The sequence below is a fragment of the Poecilia reticulata genome, chromosome 6 (assembly GCF_904066995.2).
Source record: "Poecilia reticulata chromosome 6, P_reticulata-male-v2, whole genome shotgun sequence".
Lineage (NCBI taxonomy): Eukaryota > Metazoa > Chordata > Actinopteri > Cyprinodontiformes > Poeciliidae > Poecilia > Poecilia reticulata.
Window position 1 is genome coordinate 29,269,659 of NC_088835.1, and position 25,813 is coordinate 29,295,471.

Here is a 25,813-nt window from a genome sequence, read left to right on the forward strand (position 1 = left end):
AACTTAAAACCCACCTGTTTAGAGTTGCTTATGGCTAAATTAGGGTTAGAGTGCCGGTTTTGATGTCTTCCAGGTTTTTATGTCTTTAATGTTTTTAATTTCTTTTTCTTTCTTTTCGACGTTTTAATGTTTTTTTTGTTTTGTTTTAATCTCTCTTTCTTTCTCATTGCTTATTTCTGTTTTTATTTTAATTATGTGAAGCACTTTGAAATGCCTTGCTGCTGAAATGTGCTATACAAATAAAATTTGATTGATTGATTGATTGATCCAGCGCTACCTCCTCATCTCGACCACGTTTATCGTCTCTCGGTTTTCCCCGCCTTGCCTCGACCACGTCGGATTCTTCTCTGGCTTCTGGACTCGACCTCGTTTCTGCCTAAATATAAAGTTGTATTTATAAGGTAGAGAACTGTTCAGACCTTCGGGGTTAAATATTCATTCGTCTTGATTTGCTCTGTAGTTTAAATCGACTGGATTTGTCTGCCTGATCGTGTCTTCCCGTGCCCGACCTGTTTCTGTGCCCTGACCACCGATACTTACAGAGAAAACATTTGAACATCTTTGCAGACCCCACACATCCTGGACACAAACTGTTAAGACTTTTACAGACGTCTCCGTCTTTTGTGTAGAAGCATATTTGACTTCGCTGTGTAAAGTCGAGCTGTGGAAATTAATCTGATTAAATTACTTTCATGCATTTTGAAGGACTGGATTCATTTGATGAATCATTTGACGTGTTTTGTTTGGGTTGATCAATTAAATATCTCAGCTAACAAACATTCAGCAGGAAGTAAACCCAGCCGACACTGAAAGTCATTTGCAGCTTTTTGGTGTTTTTCTTTTTCTGGATAATAAACAATAAACTGCAAAGCTAAACAATGCAGATTAAACACACGGAGGAATTTCTCACCACACTTAGCAATGCTGAGCATCGAGCTCAACCCCAAAAGCACACATCCAGCATCCTAATAAAGCCCAGAACAGCAGTCAACCTGCTCACACACACACACAAGCTGAAAAACACCAGCTTCAAAACACACACACACAGGCAGGCAGGCGGCTGAAACCCCACCTGCGCTGTGCAGAGGCAGACACCTGTCTGTGAGAGCGCAGGGGTCTCAAATGAAAGGCTGAATCAGAATCTCAGAAGCTTAAAAGCGGACAAAGGGAAACACACCCACGAGCACACGCTGGATAAAGGTAATTTATTTCCCCAGGTGGAAGAAAAGGCGACAGAAGCGAAGGTTTGCATGTGTGTGTGTGTGTGTGTGTAGGCATGGAAGCATCAGCATGAAAACTCATTATCGTCGGGTTTGCTGCTCGAAACAATCACCGCCGCCGATCTGTGCACGTCATCGATGGGCGCCACTGCAAACTCTGAAGCTATCTGTTGATATCTGTGCAATTAGGTCCCCATCTCCGCCGAATCGGCCCTCTCCGCTCCCTCTCCGCTCCCTCCCCGCGGCCCCCAGGCACATGAAAGGCCGGCTAAGCCGCGGAGGTCGTGCCGAGCGGGGCGGCTCCGGCGCTCCCAGTTATAACGGCGGGCCGCCGGTCACTGCGTGTCCTCTAATCCCACACCGTTTAGCGGCCTGCGTGGCACGACGCCCGTTAATCACCGGCTCACATCGCCCATCGCCCCGGCAACCGGCGCCGTCCCACTGCTCCGGCAGACACGCCCCAACACCCCCACTTTTTGTCCTTCTGACATTTATTTCAACAGATTTTTCTCCTCTTTTATTTTTAGGAGAGATTTTTAGTTTAAGGGACCCAAAAAGTGGGTCTGCACTACATGCGACACATATAACTGGGTGCTGTGCTAGAGCGGGCGCCAGAAATAAATAATTTCTAATCGGCATCTAAAATCTGCTTGAGTGGGTGCTTATACGTACTGAGGTGTATTTGGATATATTAAAATTTGTGCAACTTTAAAATAAATGGAAACATCTAGTAAAAAGAAAAACTGCGTCAAAATATGATATTATGTTAAAACATCATCAGAATAAAGAGGAAATTCTGTCTGAGAAGCATAATGAGGAGCTCCACTTTTTGTCCTCCTAAATCTCATTTTATCAGATTTCTTTCTTCCTTTACTTGTATTTTGAGGAGAAATTTCTACTTTGAGGGGTGAAAAAGGTTGGTATGCACTATGTGCAGCACAGAGGCGCTGTGCTAAAGGGGGTGCCAGAATATGGCGAAAAAATAATGTCTGCTAGGCATTTAAAATCTGCTTCTGGTGTTGCAGATATGTACTTTCTGAGGTGTATCTGGATTTATTAAAGCGCCTCCATGTACCAGTAATTTCTATTTGTCCATCCATCCATTTTCTTTGCACCCTTGTCCCTCAGTGGGGTTGGGAGGGTTTCTGGTGCCTCTCCAGCTGACGTTCCGGGCGAGAGGCGGGGTCACCCTGGACAGGTCGCCAGTCTGTCTCAGGGCAACACAGAGACACACAGGACAACCATGCACACACACACACACACACACTCACACCTAGGGGCAATTTGGAGAGGCCAATTAACCTGACAGTCATGTTTTTGGTCTGTGGGAGGAAACCGGAGTACCTGGAGAAAACCCACCATGCACAGGGAGAACATGGAGACTCCATGCAGAAAGACAGGGAATCGAACCCAGAACCTTCTTGCTGCAAGGCAACAGCTCTACCAACTGCACCACTGTGCAATTTCCATTTGTGCAATTTCTTTAAATTTCACATCAGTTCAAAAGCTGGAAAAACAGATCCATAAATATGAACATAAAACATATCACAAATATAATTTCAGTACGTTTTTGTTAGCTTTATAAAATAAACAATTTAGTTTCAGTTACTTCCAGTTTTTCCCATTAATTACCGTTTTTATTTATTTCAGTAAAAGAAAATCTTTTCTCATTTCTTGTTATTTCGTTCTACCAGTTTTTTGTGTCTGTATTCACATTCCTCCTCGCAGAGAGCTGCAGATGTTTGTTAAAGATGTAAAAAAAAAAAAAAAAGGAAGAAAAGCTGCTTTTAAACAACGAGACGCCGAGCAGACTGGGACGGACGATCTTCAAACACATCCTCCTAAACTGGAAGCACATCTGGCAAATTTCAGAGTGAATCGAGCATCATTGGGAACTAATGAGCGTGACTTTGTCCTCAAAGTAGACTCATTAGAGGACTGCGAAATCCTTGTTGAGTCAATTAAAGCTCAACGACATGAAGACTAAAGAAAATACAGCGTGGCCCGAAGCCTCGCGAAGGAATTGTTCTGAGCACTGCAGGGAGGCTGTGCAGCTCGTCTTAAAACGCGGCTGTAACTCCAGTTCTGTGGAGACAAAAGAAAACCCGCTTCATGGGCTGAATTCAAAATAAATCGTTTTATGTTCTGATGATGAATGGGAGAGTTTCCCCTTGTAAGTTTCTTTAAAATCATATCGGATGGTTTTGTTTTCCCCAAACGCTCTTTATTTAATGTGCTCAAGTTTCATTTACCTTCGAACCTCACATGAAAAGTAATTCACAGCCCCACGCCGTGTCGCTTCATTTATGCTTGTTAAATGTTTCAGGTCATCTAAACATATGTTTAAAAGTGAGTTTCCTCTTGTTAAAATATGAATTTACTCTGATTAAATCACCTTTTTTCTTTTCAAATTAAAAATACTCAAATCTGATTTCTGCCAGAAATGTAGATCATTAAATAACTTGAACAAATATATGTATTTAAATTGATTAGTTCATTTCAGATGATAAACAGTGCAGTAAAATGCTGTAGGCTGTTTAGTTTTTCTAAATTTAAATATAATATTGTTACACGGACGTCGCCATGTTGCTTACTTTGCAATGCATCCTGGGTACATTGCATATGCTAGGTGCTACAGTGCTAGCAACGTGCAGCTAAAAGTCATTTTTGCACATTGAGTCACGTTCAGTTGCTTCAATATGAGCCGGACAGAAGAGAAATGATGAAGATGAGGAGGACCAAATGGATGAAGAGGAGAGTCAGAGAAAAGGATGTCTGCTGCTGGAAGATGTTAATCCAGAAAGAAACTGATGCAAAGAGCTCCAGTTTCTGCCAATCACAGCTAGGAGGCGGGTCTTAGCGGTGTCAATCACCCAACATCCTCTCTGCTGTGCTGTTTTGATGTCACTTTAAAATATTTACTTCATAATCTTACAATTGTTTAGATTTCATGTTAGCTCCTGCTAACGGCTTTAGCTCTTGCTAACGGCGGTAGCTCCTGTTAACGGTGGTAGCTCCAGCTAATGGCGGTAGCTCCTGTTAACGGCGGTAGCTGCAGCTAATGGCGGTAGCTCCTGCTAACGGCTTTAGCTCTTGCTAATGGCGGTAGCTCCTGTTAACGGAGGTAGCTACTGCTAATGGCGTTAGCTTTTGCTAATGGCAGTAGCTCCTGCTAATGGCGGTAGCTACCTGCCGTTAGCAGGTAGCTCCTGCTAATGGCACCAAACCTGCGGTGTTTCTGCATTGGAGGTTTGGAGCAGAAACATTAAACCTGCGGACTGAGAGTTCGGACTCGTCGTTCTGGGAGCCACGTACAGATTCAACGGTCTGAAGACAGTTAGCATAAACGCTTCTGCACTCGGTGCGTTTCTCAACCTGAGCAACGTCCTCAGAGATGTCCCAACAATTACGGACAACAAAGGGAGCTGGAGGTGAAGTCAGAACGAGCTCATGTAGACACCAGACGTACACACGGCAGCAAACGGAAACAAACAAAGAATGAAAGTGGCTCCATTAGCCTCGGGTGTTCTGCATCCAGTCAGGCTTTGATATTCAAACTAACGTTATATAGAAGCACAAACCTGCTTTATTCTTCCGCTCAGAGCCACCACTGAGGTAACCGCACACACAAATCAACACACATCAACGCAGCCCGTCTGTTCTCCGCTAACGTCTATTCTTCTTTCCACTAAATGCATTTATTGGGGCTCTCCTACGGCGACGGACACGCCATGTAAATACGCCGCTGTGTCTTCAGCTACAATAAATGCCACATCATACATGGACATCCTCCGCCCACGCTACGCCCTCGGGGAAAAAAAAAACATGGAAATTACACCAGTCAAGCTAAATGTGATGCAGGAGAGAAAAAAGTTTTATTGTAAAGAAAAATGAAACATGGGAACATCGGAAACTTCAGGCTCTGAATTAAACTGAAGGATTTCATGTAAAACTCTAAGATGTAGCTTGTAGACGTCTCCATATTTATTTACTGTTAACGTTTAATTTCTGACTTTCAGGGGAAGAAAGGGAGCCGTCGGCCATGACGGTCAAACTGAAGGAAAGGAGAGAAAACAAGGAGGGAAGGAGAGAAAATAAGGATGGAAAGAAAACGAGGGAAGGAGGGAAAACATGGAGGGAAGGTGAGAAAACAAGGAGGGAAGAAAACAAGGAGGGAAGGAGGGAAAACAAGGAGGGAAGGAGGGAAAATGAGGAAAGAAAACAAGGAGGGAAGAAGACAAGGAGGGAAGGAGGGAAAACAAGGAAGGAAAGTGAAAACAAGGAAGGAAAGAGGGGAAACAAGGAGGGAAGGTGAGAAAATAAGGAGGAAAGAAAACAAGGAGGGAAGGAGGGAAAACATGGAGGGAAGGAGGGAAAATGAGGAAAGAAAACAAGGAGGGAAGAAAACAAGGAGGGAAGGAGGGAAAACAAGGAGGGAAAGAGGGAAAATGAGGAAAGAAAACAAGGAGGGAAGAAAACAAGGAGGGAAGGAGGGAAAACAAGGAGGGAAAGAGGGAAAATGAGGAAAGAAAACAAGGAGGGAAGAAAACAAGGAGGGAAGGAGGGAAAACAAGGAAGGAAAGTGAAAACAAGGAAGGAAAGAGGGGAAACAAGGAGGGAAGGAGGGAAAACAAGGAGGGAAGGAGGGAAAACAAGGAGGGAAGGGAAAAATGGAAGTTGGAGACAAAGGTGCAAAGTAAAGAAAGAAACAAGGGAGATAAAATGAAAGGATGAAAAAGGACAAAAGAAAGAAAAAGAACAAACAAAAGGATGAAAAAAGAAAAGACTGCACGTTAGAAAGGATAAAAGGAAGACAGAAGAAAGAAAATGTAAAAGGACAAAAGAAAGAACGCAAAAGGAGGAATGAATAAAAAAGGAATGAAGAACAAATGAATGAAATAAAAGGTTAAAGGGAGAGCTAAACAAAAGAAATAGAGGACAAAACAAAAATGAAGAAAGAAATAAAGAACAGAAGAAAGAGCAAAAAAGAAAGGAAGAAAGAACAGAAGAGAAAAATTAAGACAAATGAAAGCAAAAAAGAAATGAAAGGACAAAATCAAAAGTAAAGAAAGAATGAAAAAGAAAAAGGGAACAACTAAGGAAGGAATAAATGATGGAGAAAAATAAGGATAAATAAGAAGAAAGAATGAAGGATGGATAAAACAGAAGGAGGTAAAATACGAGGATACAGGAGGAAGGAAGGTAGGACAGAAAAAAAGGAAAGAACGAAGGAGAATAGAAAGGAGAGACAGGAAGGTCAGAAAAGAAGGAACAGTAAGAAAGGAAGGAAAAAAGGAAGGAAGCAAGGAAGGAACCGAGTAAGGGATGAATGATGATCGTCTGAAAACGGAGGATTTGTTTAAAATCTAAAAGCAGAAAAATCTGAAATCCTGCAGACAGACGAGTGACAAACAATAAAATCCTTAATTTTGACCTAAACTCAGAAAATAAATCCTGCTCATCTCCAACATCGAGCTTTCAACACGACGCTTTGCATGTTTCATACATTTTAATCAAATTCTGACTAATATAAACTCATTACTAATCATGCATTGATAATATATGTGAACAACACAAACGGCAGCCGCTCTAATTGGCGCACACAGGCTGTAAAAATGCACATCAGCTTTAACATTTCAACAAATTATTTCACTATGAATAAAACATAAATGCAACACACAAACCGTGAAAATCTGATGGTATTAATCAAAACAAACGACCTGCTTGCTGCACCTGATCACCGATTTTAAGTGGATGAACTTTAATCTAATTGGCTTTGTTGGAAAATGTGTGTTTTAAAGTGCGAAGTAGGTGAAGCCATCTTTAACCAACAGCAGATTATGACGACCAATAAGCAATAAATCAATTAATTAAAATGAGAGCGATAATTTGGACAACAATCGTCTTTGATATTGTTGAGAAGCCGCCATTTTGAAGTGCGATGTAGTTGGTTTACACTTCCTGCCTCTTTTGCCTGTTTTCCCTGTCAGAGCTCAATTATTGTTACTTTTTGAAATGCAATTTTGGCCACAGAGATTTTATAATCCATTTTATGAAGTCTCTGTATTTTAGTAATAATAATAATAATAAAAGATTTTAATAATTTTATTTACTTTAGATATTAAAAAGGTTTTCCGGTGTAAAATATTCTGTAGAAATGAAAGTTTTTTGATGTTTCAGTGGGTAGAATGATAATAAAAATGATAATAATTATTATATTAGTTGAAAATGGTCTCAAAATAACAGTATTTTCATGCATAGCAATGATTTCTGGGACAATTTGTTGTCCAGCAAAATTGAAGGCCTTCGTTTCAGAGTAAAGCAGAAAATTCCCACGTTGAATAAAATAATGTAAACAAAGAATAATAACCGAAACTGAAGAGGTTCAGGCCTGAAGAACTGAAAGCTTAGAGACAAACTTTTACTTTTTTATGGGGAAAAACTACTAAAAACAAAGCAAGTAATCATTTTTCTATCATTTTGTTTAAATTAAAGAGGTGCAAACCTATAAAAATGTAGTTTTCAAGTAAAACAGATCAAGATTTTCAGAGAATCATAAACAAAAATGATTTCTGCAGGAGAAGAATTACAACAATGCTCTAAACACCACCTTTCTCTCTTGATTATTATTTAAAATCATTTATTTTACTTTTCTTAATGGTCAGGAGATCGACCTGCCAGTAATTTACATTTTGGGAAATTAAAACTCAATGTAAAGAAGCTTCTTTACATGGTTTCTGTTTATTAAAGAGAATCAAGTATTTTAAAGTTCAGTTTTTTCTGCTCACCTTCCCGACAACAGGAATATCCACGGATCCCCAGGTGTCGGCTCCCCAATGGACAATCCCCGAGGCAAAATCCGCCGTCACTATTCCCAAAACTGGAGTAGAGGAAAAAGTATGTCATGTAATAAAAAATATGAATAAAAAGGACAAAAAGAAAAGTCTCTGGTTGTTCTCTTACCAATGCCGAGGATGATCTTGTATATGTGAACGGTGGAGAAGTGCAGGAGGAGGAAGAAGAAGTTGATGACGAAGAGGAAGAGGCACAGAATCACACAAACCCACTCCTGAAATCTTTTACCTGCAAAGGAAACGGGAATTTATCTCTCCAAGCACGAGAAAAACAGGTCAGAATGAGGAAAAAAGTAGTGAAAAGGATGAGAAGGCAGAGTTTCTGCAGGTTTCACCAACTCCGATTCATTTAAGACCCACAGTAACGAACAAACATCGTCCAGCCGACTGGCCATAAATGTGAACTTACCCATTAAATTAGAAGCCAAAAAGCTAGCAAGTTGTGTTAGCAGATAGTTAGCGTTCTGCGGCCATCTTGAGTCGCCGAACCCAGAGATTAAATAGACATGTCTAGTCAAAAGTTATTGAATTTAAGACATTTAAGGCCGTACTTTAGATGCACCAATTTAGGACATTTTATGACTATTATGAATAAAATTTAAGATCTATGTCTCCACAGCAATGTACAGATGTTGTCCAGGCAACTGGGGATAAATTTGAACTCACCCATGACGTGACAGATGCTAAAAAGCTACTTAGCTAGCTATGCTAGCAGCTGCTTAGTGGGATCAATGAAGTTGTTTCTTTTTAAGTCACAGAACCCAGTGAAGCTCTCCGAGTGCAACTCCAACTTTTGATTGACAGAAAAGAAAATAACCTGCTTTTTCACATGAACTTAAGACATTTAAAGATTAATTTAGAAACATGAATTTAAGACTTTTAAAGACTTTAAAGATGCAGGGACACCCTGGCTGAACAGGGTGAGGTCCCTGCTCCCATCAGGAGAACAAGCTGCTCCTTGCTGGAGGTTAAAGGATCACTCAGCAGCGATCAGCCCGAGTGTGTGTGTGCGCCGGTGTTAATATGTAATCATTCAGAGGAAGACAAATGTACTCGAGGCAGCGGGGTCACGACCTCTGCGGTACGAAACACTGGCGCTCAGGCCACACAGAGTCCGCTTCAGGTGGGAGGCCGGTCTCTGCGGGAACGATCCGAACTCAGAGGTCAGCATCTCGGGGAGCGGCGGTCGAACTGAAACTAACTCCAAACTCCGGATTCAGCAGGAAAACTGGCGAGCGATGGGAGGGTCAGAGAGAGAACCCTCCTGCTGCACGCCGCAGAACATCAGAGCTGCTGAATTATTGAGATTTCACTCTGCTGCTCGTCTCATTTTCCTGGAAACTTCTGGACTGACTGGACTGAAACTTTACTTTCTCAGTTTCATTGTTTGTGTTGTCGTTTCTGCGTTTCCAGAAGCTGGACATTCAACATTTCACCGACTTACAAGAATAAACCCTCAACAAACAGCAACTACCTTCATTCGCTTTTCTTTGTCTTCAACAATCTAAAGTGTCTGAAACTTTAATGTGTTCAGATCCTAACGTATCTCACAGCATTAGCAGCCTATAAGAAATTCATGACTTTTTTTTCCTAATAAAGCACTCGGGCCTGCAAAGGTTTGTGTCTGCAGACCTGAGCAACTATGAATATGAAGCTGCGACTCAGGAGGTCAGAGGAGGTTTGGAATATGTGATTATGGATATTTTACAACTCATCAAAGTTGACCTTTCACCCGAGACAGACAGACGTGGATGGAAGTTAAGCTCCTCTCAGGTTTAGGTTCGCCTGTTTCAATCTGTCACCAAGTTCGTTTAGTTGTTGCACCTTTTATTTTGTCCTCAGTTTTTCACATTTTCAGCTGAAAGTTGGGAAATGTTTTACATCTGTGAGTCATTTTGGTGAAACTTGCTGCCGCACGGAAACTTCAGACAAAATTTCTTTTAAAACAAATGTTATGTTGCGATCAGGTCTGGGCGAGAAATCAGCTGTATTGATTAATCAAATGTTCCGTTTGTGAAGATTACATTTTTGTGAAATTGTTGTTTTTCTCATTTTTTCCTTGGGTTTGCATAATTCAGAGTAGCGCCAGCCCACCCAGGATCTACAGTCTTTCCAGTTTAGTTCACTTTAATCCAAATCCGTTTGCCCAGAAAGTCCGGTTCATTTGGTGAGGTGTGAATGTGAAACCAAACTCCGATGTGAACCAACAAAGTGAACTCTGGTCCACTGACAAAACTCTGCTTTGGTTTGAATGCATATGAAAGCCAAGCAGACTGGCGACCGCTCCAGAAACAGGAAGTGGACCATTTTGGTTCCAATCGAACCGAGTCCACTGGACTTTTCAGTTCGTATTAAGCTGGACTTTGAATTCACATCGAATCAAAGTCCGATGTGAAAATATTTCACTGAAGAGATTCAGGCCTGAAGAACTAAAACCTTAGAGACAAACTTTTACTTTTTTATGGGAAAAAAACTACTAAAAACAAAACAAGTAATCATTTTTCTATCATTTTGTTTAAATTAAAGAGGTGCAAACCTATAAAAATGTAGTTTTCAAATAAAACAGATCAAGATTTTCAGAGAATCATAAACAAAATGATTTCTGCAGGAGATGAATTACAACAATGCTCTAAACGCCACCTTTCTCTCTTGATTATTATTTAAAATAATTTATTTTACTTTTCTTAATGGTCATGAGATCGACCTGCCAGTAATTTACATTTTGGGAAATGGAGTCAGTAGAGCCAGCAGCTGCATTTCCAAAACTTGGAAAATATTTCCAAGTTTTGGAAAATATTTACTGTAATTTTCAATCTTTATTAAAGAAAAAAAAATGATTATCAGAAATCAGATTTGGTGTGAAAAAAGAAACAGATTTTATTTTTATGCCACATCGCTGAGCCCCAACTGAGACTCTTTAGAGTCTGAATAAACTTCTTGGTGTTGTTCTCCGTTTCAGGTTTATTCATTAAAACAAGGAACTTATTTCACAGCAGTGAACGTTTTATTGTTCAGGTTAACATCCGGGTCAATCATCTCAATGTCCCTTAACGTTCACTACGCAAGTTTCTACTAACGAAGAAAATTAAAATGGAGAAAAACAGCAATACGTTTCTTTAATAATGTTCCATTAGTAGAATATTTTACTTGCAGCAAGAAGGTTCTGGGTTCGATTCCCGGCCCCGGTCTTTCTGCATGGAGTTTGCATGTTCTCCCTGTGCATGGTGGGTTTTCTCCGGGTACTCCAGTTTCCTCCCACAGTCCAAAAACGTGACTGTCAGGTTAACTGGTCTGTCTAAATTGCCCCTAGGTGTGAGTGTGTGTCCTGTGTGTCTCTGTGTTGCCGTGCGACAGACTGGTGACCTGTCCAGGGTGACCCCGCCTCTCGCCCGGTACTCCAGCTAGAGAGGCACCAGCACCTCCTGACCCCACTGAGGGACAAGGGTGTAAAGAAGATGGATGGATGGATAAGAGTTATTCAAATTACTAGAAACTAGTGCTTATTTTAATTGACATTAGAAACTCAATGCAAGCTCTTAAATTTTGCTTAAAAATTACTTGTAAGTTAGTTTTGTGTAATTTAAAGTACACCAAGATATTTGCACTAAAAATAGATAAAAAATATTTGTCTAGCGAGTTAAATGAATCACTAAAATAAAATTATATTTTAAATTATTAACTTACATCTGCAATAATTGTAATAAAAGCAGTAATGAGCTGCAGACATTTTTAATAAATAAAGTTGTAAGTCTCCGGTGCTCCCACTCGGTAAATCTGGGCCACTGTGTGTGTCTGGACTTCAGGAAAACACATGTAGCTTTGTTGTTTTTAGTTTTGTGTGACATCTTTTCCTCCCCAATCCGCCTGAAGGGGTCACTGCAGGAAAATTCACTCCCGCCTCCTCCAAGTATGACTGCCTCTGCGCACAGATCGACCGCCAACACACACACACACACACACACACACACACACACACACACACACACACACACACACACACACACACACACACACACACACACACAGGCGCTCCATCTCTGTCACACACTCACACACCCATGGTGCGGGGCACGGGAGCAGCGGGGCGGCTGTCAGGTGATGTGCGTCAGTCCTTGGATCCTCCGGCTCCCTGGTGAGGAGCAGGAAACTAGGACAGGCCTCCACAGAGCGCACACACTCACGCACAAACACACGCATAAGCCCGCGTCCCTCAGGCCATGGCATTGCTGGATATCACACACAGAGGCGGTGACAGACAAAAAAAAAAAAAAAAAAGCATCTCTATGCGTAAAGGCGCACGGACAAAAAAACAAGCCGTTCGTTCTTTCTTTTGGCACGCCAACACCCAAACACTTAAACATGCTGGCACGAACAACCGGCACCGGAGCAACCCGCTCATTAATATCGCTCTGACAACAACCGGTTCCCTGGCAACCTGTCCGCCATCGCTCACCCAGCAGCAACCCCCGCCTGCGAGCATGCACATGGGTGTGCGCGGGGACTTAACCTGGGCGGAGCCGGGGGAGGCGGACGAGGGGTGCTAATAGGCTGAAATTAATCAACGCCGGCTGATTCTCCGTCAGGGGAACGAGCGGCGGACAGCAGGAAGGAAGGCAACACGTCCTGAATACTAATGACGGAATAAGGAGGGAGAGGATCCCGTCACCGCTCCCTGTGTACTCTGAGTGAAACATGATGGCTTACACAAATATGATGCGGTAAGGTGAGACCATGCGGAATACGACGCGAGTAAAACCGGATGCGAGATTAACCGATTCCCCGGTTGCCTTTCCGTGAACTTTGAAAGTGGCAGCCATCTTGGGAGGAAGTTGCTATGACAACAATAAACACGCTACAAGTTTAGAACTAGCTCGTGCCTCGTTCCCAACTTATAAACAATATACATTACAACTATTACTCTATTACAGTTTTTGAATACTCTACCCACCTCTGTGTAATACTAAGATACATATGAGTGATTTTTACTGTAGTACTTATTGCCGAGCTAGCAAAATTAGCTTAGCTAAGATAGCTTTCATCTTTCACCACACGTACTTACTCTGACTGTCACCAGAACCTTGTTATTCACACGTATAGTCCGTACGTCCTCTACAAGGCTTTTATTCGCCCCACATTTGGTCCGGCCCCCTGAACAATACCAGAGAGCATTCAGATTTTTTTTCATATATTGTGTGTCCTGTGAACTGTGGGTGTTTTGTTTTTCATGGTGCATTGCTGCCATCTGTTGGACTTCAACCACTAGGGAACTAGTATTTAATCAGTACGGTTGTTTGCTAGCGGTAGAGCAGATGTGTTTGTTATGAACGCTGCATTCCAGGTTGAGTTCTTCGAAGCCTATAAGTAGCAGCTTATACTTCAAAACAAGCCGTTATGTTACTTTCCCTCAATGGAATATATACTAGTCAGTCCCAGTGACTTTTTCACTAACGGTTTTTGCCCATGTGCTTTCTAGGTAAAAATCAATCTAGAAATGGCAGCGCAGGTGATAAGCGTGTAACACTTTTTCTGTTACAAACTGACTCCGGCCCCCACCAGAGAAGGGAAAAGTTACGTGGCCCTCACAGGAAGAAGTTTGGGGACCCCTGGTTTAGACGGAGCTCCTCCATGGTGTACGCACTCTTCTACGGAGTTAATTACATCATAGTAGGAGATGGGGGGCAGCTTGTCCACATCCTCTGACACATTTTCCTTCTCTGTCTCATCCCGACAGCAGCGATTTTGTTAATGTATCTTTCTCATTGGTCCACTTTTTGTTGTTGGTCTTGAAACCATGGATCTTCTATGCATTGCGCATGCGCTTGCCTAGCAATATGGTGCGGATCACTTCCGGTTCAGACTTGTGATAAATATGCATTAACCATAGAATTGCACAAATTGGAATTAGCAAAATAAATTTGCTTAATGAAAGCATACCAATTTAAGAAAAAAAAAAACCTTACTTTTTACACCTGGGTGAGGTGGTTTTTCCCTTTATTGAAATAAATGTAAACTGCAATGGAAATACTTTTTTCACATCATGAATGATCAAATGTTGCCACTGGAGCAAACCACAAAGATGACAGGAAGTAGTAGGGGTTGCTGGCGTAACATGTTTTCTAATGACTTATTGTCTGAACAAACTTATTCATGTGTGATTTTAATTGTTTTCTATTTAACGGAAACACCGCAATTGCAAAATTGTGTTTTTCCAACATCAGTGGAACATTAACATGGATTTGGATACTTTTAAGACGCAAATAAATCTGCAGTGAGGCAAAATTTTAACCTGGCGTTGAGATGTAGATGCTAAAAAAAGCACTGAGATGGTTTGAAGTAAAATACTGCAAAATTAAACTAATTTTACAGAAAAATGTCCAAATCTGCACATGAACATGAAGCTAGAACCATAAATAATCAATTTAGATAATTTATCTGCAATGAAAAAAAAATGCTCTGAAGGTTAGTTACACAAAAACTTTTTTTTGTGGTCTGCAGTGTGGTAAACATTTCAAACAGGGATCGATTTGCTTTCATTTGTTTGGTTGTGCAGCAGTTAGAAGGTCAAACACCGCGACCCGAACACTGGGCCCTGAAACTAAAACTAATTAACACCTTTTCAACTTACTGGCTCGGTAATGAGGCCACAACCTATCGAGTAATTTGCTGTTTTGACTGAATCAATCAAATTATTTCCATTGTCAGTAAACCACAGAGACCCAACGACCAGAATGAGCTCAGCCCGGGAAACCAGACATGAACAGGCGTCAATAACTCCAGGATCGATTAGTTCTGTGGAAACTTCACTAATATTTCATTAGAGAACAAACATGACGATATGGAAGAACGTTTAAGAAATCTACCATAGTATGCAAAGTTTCCGACGTCTCACAGTCTCACTCTTCCGCCACCACCTCTCACTCCTCAGACACGTTCTCTCACTCCTCAGTCACGTTCTCTCACTCCTCAGACACGTTCTCTCACTCCTCAGCCACGTTCTCTCACTCCTCAGACACGTTCTCTCACTCCTCCGCCATGTTCTCTCACTCCTCAGACACGTTCTCTCACTCCTTCGCCATGTTCTCTCACTCCTCAGACACATTCTCTCACTCCTTCGCCATGTTCTCTCACTCCTCAGACACGTTCTCTCACTCCTCACGACACATTCTCTCTCTCCTCAAGACACGTTCTCACTCCTCAGACACGTTCTCTCACTCCTCAGCCACGTTCTCTCACTCCTCAGACACGTTCTCTCACTCCTCCGCCACGTTCTCTCACTCCTCAGACACGTTCTCTCACTCCTCCGCCACGTTCTCTCACTCCTCAGACACGTTCTCTCACTCCTCAGACACGTTCTCTCACTCCTCAGACACATTCTCTCACTCCTCCGCCATGTTCTCTCACTCCTCAGACACGTTCTCTCACTCCTCAGACACGTTCTCTCACTCCTCACGACACATTCTCTCTCTCCTCAAGACACGTTCTCACTCCTCAGACACGTTCTCTCACTCCTCAGCCACGTTCTCTCACTCCTCAGACACGTTCTCTCACTCCTCAGCCACGTTCTCTCACTCCTCAGACACGTTCTCTCACTCCTCCGCCACGTTCTCTCACTCCTCAGCCACGTTCTCTCACTCCTCAGACACGTTCTCTCACTCCTCCGCCACGTTCTCTCACTCCTCAGACACGTTCTCTCACTCCTCAGCCACGTTCTCTCACTCCTCAGACACGTTCTCTCACTCCTCAGACACGTTCTCTCACTCCTCAGCCACGTTCTCTCACTCCTCAAGACACGTTCTCTCACTCCTCAAGACACGTTCTCTCACTCCTCAAGACACGTTCTCTCACTCCTCAAGACACGTTCTCTCACTCCTCCGCCACGTTCTCTCACTCCTCAGACACGTTCTCTCACTCCTCAGACACGTTCTCTCACTCCTACACATTGTTCTCTTACTACTCTGCTATCATCTTTCAGTCCACCATGTTCTCTCATTCTTCGCCCGTTCTCTCACTCCAATGCCACGTTCTCTTACTCCTCCGTCATCTTTTTTATTCCACTACGTTCCCTCACTCCTCCATTTCACTCCTCGTCCTTGTTCTCTCGTTCTGAAGGCTAACCCATCAGAACCACGGCGGCGGGCCGTAGTTCTACCACGTTCAGCTCTGCTGCTCTTTGTCATCCATCACTCAGTCTCTCCCCCTCCATCCTCCATGCTGGTGTTCTCTCAGTGGGCCGTCCTCAGATGGGACTTTGGGGGTAGACAGAGGAATGTGGGTGGTGAAAGTGGGTCACATGCTCAGAGAGAGGGAGAATAAAGGAGGAGAGACACTGAGGGAGACCGCCATGGAAACACAGGGGTAAGGATCGGGAAGTGGGGGATGAATTCCCTCGTTCAGGAGGAGTGGATCAGTCGGAGGGCTCTTCGCTTTCATCTGATCTCTGTGGATGGCAGAACATGGGACACACACACACACACACGGAAAACCAACACACAGCGGAGAAGACAAACGACTCACACTGCAGCACAAACACGTCACATCTGTCTCCGCCTGGACAACGTCCTGAAAGACGAACGCAATGCATTTCCCTGCAGATCCAACGTGGAGGATTCAGTAATAACATGGCAACACACTCACACAAAGACAAACAGATGCATGAAACACACACACACACACACACACACACACACACACACACACACACGTTTAACCCACAGGAGCTTCCCAACCAGAAACACACGATGGACATTTCCCATAATGCACGCTGTCCTCTTATCTCCTGCAGCCGTCAGAGATAATCACACACAGAAGTGGTTCAGGTCGCATTCACGAATGCATCAGACTCATCTCATCATGAAAACCAGAATCTACGGCGGCGCATCAGAGAACGTAGATAAACAAATAATAGAGTCAATTTCCAATAAAAAACTTTTTGACTTTTTAAATGCAGGTATTTCAAAGTGTTTTTCTTAGATTTCTCAGATTAATTTCCGAAATTAATCTTAAAATGTCTTAATTTTTTTTGAGAAAATTTCCACTTCTTTTTTTTTCTCAAATTCTTTAGCTCAATCTAAAAATTTCCAAGTATTTTCTGGCAAATGTTTTGATTTTTAAAACTAATGAATTTACAAGCTTTTTTTTTTTCTAATTTTTTAGATTAATCTAAAAATGTCAAAAATTTACTCCTCCCACCAGCAGGTGGCAGCATTTCTGCTGCCTCGACCTAACTTGAGTTATCCTCAGATCAATGAGGTAACAAAAAGTCACATTTAACATCATACATAAGCACAAATATTGTAATATTTCTAGATTAGCACCACAAAATCTGTAATTTTGATAGCAAAAAATATGGAGGGACTGATCGATGTGAAAAGATGTTCAGTATTTAATTTGACCAAAAGCAGACACAGCTACTTAGTTTGTTGAGTTTTATCAATATATCCTGGCACAAGCGGCCCTTTAAAAAGAGTCAAAACGAAAATTAGTTCCACATCCCCGATGCTTATAGCTTTTTCACAGTATTGTAATTTGTTTAGACGTAAAGAAAAGGAAAAAGTCAGAACTTCTCCATCAGAAAGCAGTGACTCCAGCCACCATGACGCCTCAGTGCCAATTAAACTCCAGCATAAAACCTTTCAAAAGGTAGGCAGTCCTCCAGAGACACCCAGGCGCCCGGTACCCTCAGGGAGCCCCCAGAACAGTTTGGTCCAAAAGCGCCAATTGGTGTCAAAGTGCATCCATGGCTCCGGGCCAAACAGAACTGTAAATTTAATGTCCCAGTGGACAGAAATCCTCTGAAAACAGAACCTCATTGAAAAGCAAAATGAGGATTCCCATAAAAACACGAAGGAAGGTCAGGTGATTGGATGGACAGATGGACAGATTCAACTTTTACAAAATGTACAATAAATAAAATCTGGTAAATACTTTACGTGATGCACTGAATAAAAAGACCTAAATATTATTTTTCTCACTGTCTGGAAACGGCAGAAAAACTGTTGAACATCAACTCAAAACCACTCATACTCTTATTTTTTTTTCCCTCGCTCTGTCGGCTACGCTACACATAAGTCCGTTGTCATAGCAACCGACTGACAACAGCTACACTGTTTATTAGTATTCAACACCAAAAGACGTGCAAACATTTCCCACTCAAAAGAGCAGAACATTAAGTCTGTTTCAGTTTTATGCTTTCAAGCTTGATGTTTATTTTGCAATTATTAATAAATGATCGCTACTGCTGCTATTAGCTAAGCTAACACTGCAGTGATAGATTGGCTAATTTACACATCTGCTCTGATTCTGCAGCACATCTACATGTTAAGGTTGTCAAAGTCAAGCTAGCATACCATCTTTTTAATTCAAACTTTTTCCTGACCTGGTTATCGAGTTGACTTAGTGTTGACAATTAGCAAAGCACTGCGTCCCTTTTTCTTTTATACACCAGGCGTACATTTAAGATTTAGTGCGTTATTATTGATAACTTTGCAGCTAAAACCAATGCTTCCCATCATCAGGTGGTTGTTTTTGAATCAGACTCTTGCGCGCCTGACTCTGTAGCACCAATTGACAACAAATGAGGCACTTTACAAAAAAAATTATTTTAACTTTTGGCATCCCAATCCAGCGCTGTAAAATGCCGACATTCCACAGTTTTCCAGAGTTCTGATTCTTTGTAATTCGCAGATCTCAGTGACTCTACACACCTCGAGGTCACATGAACACACACCAACACACACTCAGGTCAAAGAGCCCTGAAGACCCACATGGCGCTCAAAGGCCCGAAACATCAACCCACTCTGACCTCTGACCCTTCTGTGTTCAGGGTGTAAGAGAGGGAGCCTTTCAGGAGGATGAATATCCGGGTGTTGAAGAAACACACGGGTCGGTTTTTAAGGGTTCTGATGTTTAAGTTTGGCGCCGCTGTGATGTAAATAAAGTGGATGAAACCGAGGAGGTTTTTATTGGCACAGTTTAAAGTTTAATGAGAGCAGGAGGACACGTGAGAGCTGAGGTCACTCACACACACAGTTATGTTTCTCCTCCTCTGAAGGGACTTTCCATTGACTTCCATTCATTTCTGTCAAAATTAAAATGGGGCTCGAGGTTTGTAATCTTTCAGATATCGTCTGAACTGAAGTTAGCGCTTTAGCATTATCGTGAAAGGCCAAGTGTTAAGTGCTGTGTGTAAAATGATGGTTCATTAGTGTTTGAGAGGGCAATACTACATCATTATGCCATTATCAACACTTAAAAAGGTCTCAAAACAACAACATTATCGTTTGCCGCAATAATTTATCATCTAGCAAAGTTTGTGGTTTATAAGATCCAACAGTTTGTAATCACATTCATCTCAAACCACAAGAACTGCTTTCAGAAAAAGTGACCGACACACTTATGATCATAAATACAAACATACAAGCTGCTCATAAAACCGAGAACCAAGATGCCTTGTAAATACAGAGGAGGAGGAAGAGGAGGAGGAGGAGGAGGAAGGCACTGGACCGTGACACTTTAGCACATATGGGAGGACAGAGGAGACGAGGGAATGAAGGCAGACTTGGTGGGAGAAATGGAAAAGCAGAGAAACGGCGGCAGAGGGGGAAGCGTCCAGCTGTTTGTCCATCCTTGCCTCGCCGTAATGAGGCCGTGTTTGGCTCTACGGCGCGTCGCCGATGCCTCATCTAACTTCTCCAAACTCTAACAAGCCAAACTGCTATTTAGATTTACCTCCCGCCGGCGCTGAGCCGAGCCCCAAACAAGCGAGCGCGGAACAGCGTGGCGCTCCCTTAAATGGACACTTTGACATTTTGGATTTCGGCTGTTTATTTTGCTTTAAACAGACACTTGTCAGCATGTGGGGGGAACATTTCTGCTTTTAAGTTTCCATAAAATGGCTCCGCTTGCATTGTTAGCGTCGCTGAGCATATCTTCGGCTCGCGGCCCGCTGAGCCCTTCGGCTGAAATGAGGGAGGGGGAGTGAGACTCACCTGATGAAAACAGAGCAGGCGGGAAACCGCAGGGCCATTATTTTAATCACAGGACCAAGACCCGGCCCCTCCAGGACGCTCACGGTTACATTTCACTCTGTGACAGTGAGAATAATGACTACGAATCGCCACCAAACCAACAAACCTGGATTTTTTTTCTCAGAAGAAATAAAAATGTTTTCTTTTCTCACACTGTGTGACATCACCTCCACTAATGGCAGGAAGATAAAACATTTTGAATGCTCTTCTTATGTTCATCTGTCATCTACACCTGATTATCCTTGACACACTCACACCTTACACTGCAAAAACACAAAATACCACCAAGCATTTTTAGTTTCTATGGGCAAATACCTCATTACTAAACTAACTTACTAGTAACTTTTCATCAAGACACAGGCGCTCGTTTTAAGTCAATAATTCCTTAGTGAATGGATTATTTCCTTAAAACAAGCTCTTACATCTCACTTAAATGTTGCTTGAGTTAGTTTTTTCTTATTTGAAGTGTACCACAGAAACTAGACCCAAAATACTTTGTGATATTTTGGAGTTTTTTCAGTGTTTTGGTAGAATCAGACATTTCATTTTCAGAAAATACAAAGAACAGCAGCACAACTGAAAGATCATCAGAAAAACAATCAAAACACTGCAAAAACACAAAAGGTTGCCCAGTATGTCTGGTCTAGATTCTGGTGCAAATATCTTAGTACACTTGAAATGAGACAAAACTAACTTTTCAGCAACATCAAGAAAATAATTTCTTAATATTGATGGAAAAAAATACTGGCTCCACTGGCAGATTATTTCAGTTATTTTCATGGAAAAAATGTTTTCATAAAAGTGAATTCATCTGCCAAAGGAACCAGTATTTTTTCATCAATATTAAGGAATTATTGACTTGAAACAAGCTCAGATTTCTTGCTGTGATGTTACTTGTAAGTTAGCTTTGTCTTATTTCAAGTGTACTAAGATATTTGCACCAGAAACTAGAGTAAAAATACTTGGTAAGGTTTTGTGTTTTTACAGTGCGTATAACATCGAAGCAGCTCTTTGTTGTTACACATCCTGACTTTTGTGATTACTGTAACTCCATAAATGTAACTTAAACCATTTTTCTGATTTCCCGGCCTTCACCCTGACAGTTTAGTGTTTCTCCAGATGTGACAAATTAACTTTTTATGATTTACACGGCGCACTCAGGCAAACAGGAACTCTGTGACCTCTTGTAAACTTTACTGCCAGGTGTGACTGTGCAACAACTTTGACGTTTTAACGGTGCTGCTGTTCCAAAGCAAACACCGGGGGCCGTTTCGGACCAGAACCGCAGCTGATAGACGGGGAATAAAAAAAAGAAAATCACGTTTGATCCTCTTACGCGTCAATCCGGGCTGCAGCCGTCGGGATGAAACGAACACGACCGGGTGTGTTTACTACTGATTTAATCTGCTTATCCTGACGTGATGCTGCACGTTTCTGTGCCAAACGCCTCAGTTTAGCACAAACAGAAACATTCTGGGGTTTTTACTGAAACTGAGACAAAGTTTTAAGATTACACACAACCAGATGGATGATTTTAACAAAAATAACTCTTAGTTGGCCTAACGAGTATAAATAGTCACAGATGTTGCTGCGATAAACGATAATATTATTTACAGACTATTTTGAAGTAATATAATGCTGGTGGTATAATAATAATAATAATGCAAGAACACATTCTGAAAGACCATTAAATGTTCATTAAAACTTTCAAATTGTGCTTCTTTTAATTTAGAATGTGATTAATTCATTAACTGCCAACCTTTTAGAAGAATTTTCTTATTTTTAGAAGAGATTTCACCCATCAGGCTTCTTTGGTTTGAACTGCTGATTTCAGTTTTGACCAGTTCTGACCGAAACCGTCACCGTCCATTTTTAAAACCCGTCTCAAAACTTTTTACCCGACTGAGAGTTTATATTAATCTTTATTGGTATTGATTTTATCTGCTTAACTGCGTCGTTGTGGTTTGTTCCTGAACACGCAGCTGTTACCAGTTCCTCTTAATTATAACCAGCCTTCCTCGTTATCTGCCGTCTAAATGCGTGTCGGTGTAACCTGAGCTCCGCCGGCAGCAGAACGGGCCGACACTTATCCCTCTAATGTAATTGCACTGAGTAATGGTGCCGATCCAATAGCATTAATGGAGAAGGTGACTCGGTTCCTCACAGCTGCTAAAAATAGGACAGCAGAGAAGAAGCCGATGGAGGTTAAACAACGAGTCAGAAGTTTAGTCCTACCCTTCGTCTGATCCGGGTTTTTTTAGAGAAAGTGTCAACAGGTTGGCAGCAGGACTCGACTGGAGGCAATTAAAATGCTCAGTGAAGTGAGACACGGGGCAGATGGTCAGGCACAAACCAGCTTGATGCACAACTGGTAACACAGGTTTCCTCTGATCAAATCTGCGCCGTCCAGAAGTCACAAAACGACTCAATCTGCAGAACATTCTGGGTTTGGCCTCCGAGCCGCAGAGCCGGAGCAGAGGAGTCAGAAATGTAAATATAGTACTCAGCAGATTCATAACCAAAAGAGTGTTTTCTCACCTGGCTGTCCGGTAGATTTGGTTCGATTGAGGACCAAAACATTTGTTACGTTTTCATCTGCGGCGGTTCGCTTTCACACTGCAGTCCAAAACAACCGAAACGCAAAATGTGGAACGATGAACAATTATTTCTGTTTCTCCATCCTGAAGCTGTTCTTCACCCAACTCGATGCAGAGAGATCCAGAGTTTCAGATACTCGACCGGCAACATGGTCAACGACTCCACAACAAAGCAAAAGGAAGAGTTTTTAGGACACAGTTTGTCTCATCTGGGCACCTGTAGCGACACGGTGAAGTAGGAAACTCTGCAGCTGTTACAAAGAGCAACATTACACTGCAAAAACACAAAATATTACCAAGTATTTTCGGTTTAATTTCTAGTGAAAATATCTTATTGCACTTAGAATAAGACAAAACTAACTTACAAGTAACTTTTCAGCAATATATGGGAGCTTGTTTTAAGTCAATTATTCCTTAATTTTGATGAGAAAGTACTAGTTCCTCTATAGCAGATTATTTCTCTCATTGCAATACATTTAGTCTGTTATTAATGAAATAATTCTCAACATTTGTTACATTTTCAGCTGCTGTGGTTCCCTTTCACGCTGCACTGAATCAAACAAACCAAACTAATTAAAAGCCTGTTCCCCTCCTGGCCTGTGGGGGCGCTGCACTTCAGAACCACTGAAGGTAACGGCAAAAAAACCCTCTGAAGACACCGAGCGAAACGTCCTTCTTCACCAAATGTAAACAAAAAGAAAACGGAGTGGCGTCAGATTTTAGCGGTTGCAGTATTTCTCTTTTGTCTTTGGTAAATCCATTTCTCCTGCTAGCGCTAAGCTATCGTGTTTGTTTTGGTTGAATTTACCCAGAATGCCCTGAATTTGAGTTCACTTCCTGCTTTTGGAAAGGCCTGACATTAAGACTGAAGTATTGGCTGAAGATGAACCAGAATCGTTCTCATTTTTAAATATTGTAATTGTTTTAACTCTGTAATTTTAAGTATTTTGATTTATTTACTGTTGATCATAATTTTTAATTTAATATAATGTTAAAGGTTTTTTAAGGGACAAGTGTTGCTAATTAGCTATGGCTGTATACATTGTGATGCAGACAGTATTGTTTTTGTATCTGTCCCTATCAAATAAACAATGATTACCATTACCATTGCTCTGGTTCACTTTGCATTCACATATGTATTCAAACTGCACCAGAGTTCACTTCAACTGAACCGAGACTGAGGTTAGCAGATGGACCAGCGTTTGCTTTTTTCATCCACACCAGAGTTTACACTGCAAAAACAAAATCTTAACAAGTATTTTTGGTTTAGTTTCTAGTATAAATATCTTATTACGCTTTAAATAATATAAAACAAACTAAAAAGTAACTTTTCAACATCTTGTTTTAAGTCAATAATTCCTTACTATTGATGAAAAAGTTCTAGTTCCACTGGCAGATTATTTTACATGTAGCATGATATCTTTCCCATGTTATAATCTGCCAATGGGATTAGCACTTTTTCATCAATATTAAAGAATTATTGACTCAAAACAGATATTATATCTTGCTGAAGTTACTTTTAAGTTAGTTTCATGAATACCTGATATTATGCACTTAAAAAACACAAAATTTTGATTTAAAACAACAAATATATATTACTGTAAAGTTACTTTTGTGTTAGTTTTGTCTTATTTCAAGTGTACCAAGATATTTGCACTAGAAACTGGATCAAAAATACTTGGTAAACTTTTGGTTTTGGTTCATATTTCTTGCTTAAAAGTTAATTGTAAGTTAGTTACGTGTACTAAGATATTTACAAACTACATGGAGATACTCGGTTCGTTTTTGTGTTTTTACAGTGTAGATGGTTGAAACCTGAACCTGGTTCTGGAATAAATAAAGCAGACTAACCGAAAGTTTCTCAGGCGGTTCCTAAATGTCAGCTGTTCTTGAATTTGACCCTGAACTGAGGAGTTTTTCCAGATCCCAGGGCGCGTTGCAGCCTGCAGCCGCCTCTCAAACAGAACCACTTTCCAGAGCCTGCTTTATGCTAAAAGTTAACCCAGTTCTGGTAGGTTCGGCCCGGTGTGGGCAGCTATTTACAGCTTCGTGTTTTCTCCGTGCCACGCTGGGAATGAGCTTTAGATAACAGATGTTTGTGCGTGGAGAGCAGCTGCAGCTTCCAGGAGGCCCTCATGCTGCTCCACGCACAACATCCATCAGAACCACACGAGCTGCGTCACATTAAGTGTCCCGTCATGTCAGAACCGAGCCGGTCTGCAGCCTGCACCAGAACCAGTCCCCATCATCATCAGCAGCAGCATCTCTGTAATCAGCTGCCCGGGTTATCAGCGCTGATACCCGGGTATCTGCGGCCGCTCGGCCTCCGCTGACTGAAAGCCCCAGTCGCTCCGAAACAAAACACATTACCGCGAACAAAACCAGCGGGAAGACAAGCGGCATCACCCGCTTACCTGGGGAGTAGAGCCGCGCCAGCTGCCGGGCCCCGGCGTGCTGCGGCCCCCAGCGAGGCGCCGCGCTGCGGGCAGCCGCCCCATGCTCGTTCCCGTTCGGATCCTCCTCCGCCATGGACCGGTGCCTGATGTCGGTCTCCGAGAGAAGCGACGCCGCCATCGCCGCTGCCCGCTGTCCCTCCTCTGGTTTGGGCTTTCAGCGAGCAGACATGAACCGGGCCAGCTTATCGGCTGCTGGTTCGGTTCCGTGTCCGGGCCTCCGGAGCTGCTTGACGCTGACTTAGCAGGAGGAAGGAGGCAGGAGCAGGTGATGACAACTCGGCAGCAGAACCCGGAAACGCTGCGCTGACACACAGACCCACTTTTAACCAACCACCAACCGAGGCTTTAATGTTTAACTGGAAAACTGAAATACTTTAAAATGCTCCTTCATGTGAAGGAATGAAGCGTTTTCATTTAATTTAACAAAATAACACTTAAACTAGCGGAAAAATGTTATCTTAGGGACCGTCTGCAAATTACCTTTATCGGAAAAAGTGGTAAACTTAGCCAAAAATAACAGCAATCTCAGTTATGGAGATAAAAACCTGAATATTACAGATAGAAAGAAAACTCAGAATTGTGAAATGTTAGAAAAATGTAGGAAAAAAAAGAAAACTTTCTGATTTTGAAAAGTCAAAACTTTGCTAAAAAGACTCAGAC

General features: G+C 41.9%; 1 protein-coding gene across 1 annotated transcript in view; it reads right to left on the minus strand.

Annotated features, from left to right (window-relative positions):
• Positions 1–25,460, minus strand: part of peds1a (plasmanylethanolamine desaturase 1a) — a 37,380-nt gene extending 11,920 nt beyond the window's left edge. Inside the window, exons 1-3 of the mRNA XM_008412535.3 lie at positions 25,112–25,460; positions 8,184–8,303; positions 8,009–8,100 (exon numbers count right to left, since the gene is read on the minus strand). Coding sequence (XP_008410757.1) covers positions 8,009–8,100; positions 8,184–8,303; positions 25,112–25,271 — 372 coding nt within the window. The 5' untranslated portion in view covers positions 25,272–25,460. The remainder of the gene's footprint in view (positions 1–8,008; positions 8,101–8,183; positions 8,304–25,111) is intronic.
• Between the last annotated feature and the right edge of the window lie 353 nt (positions 25,461–25,813).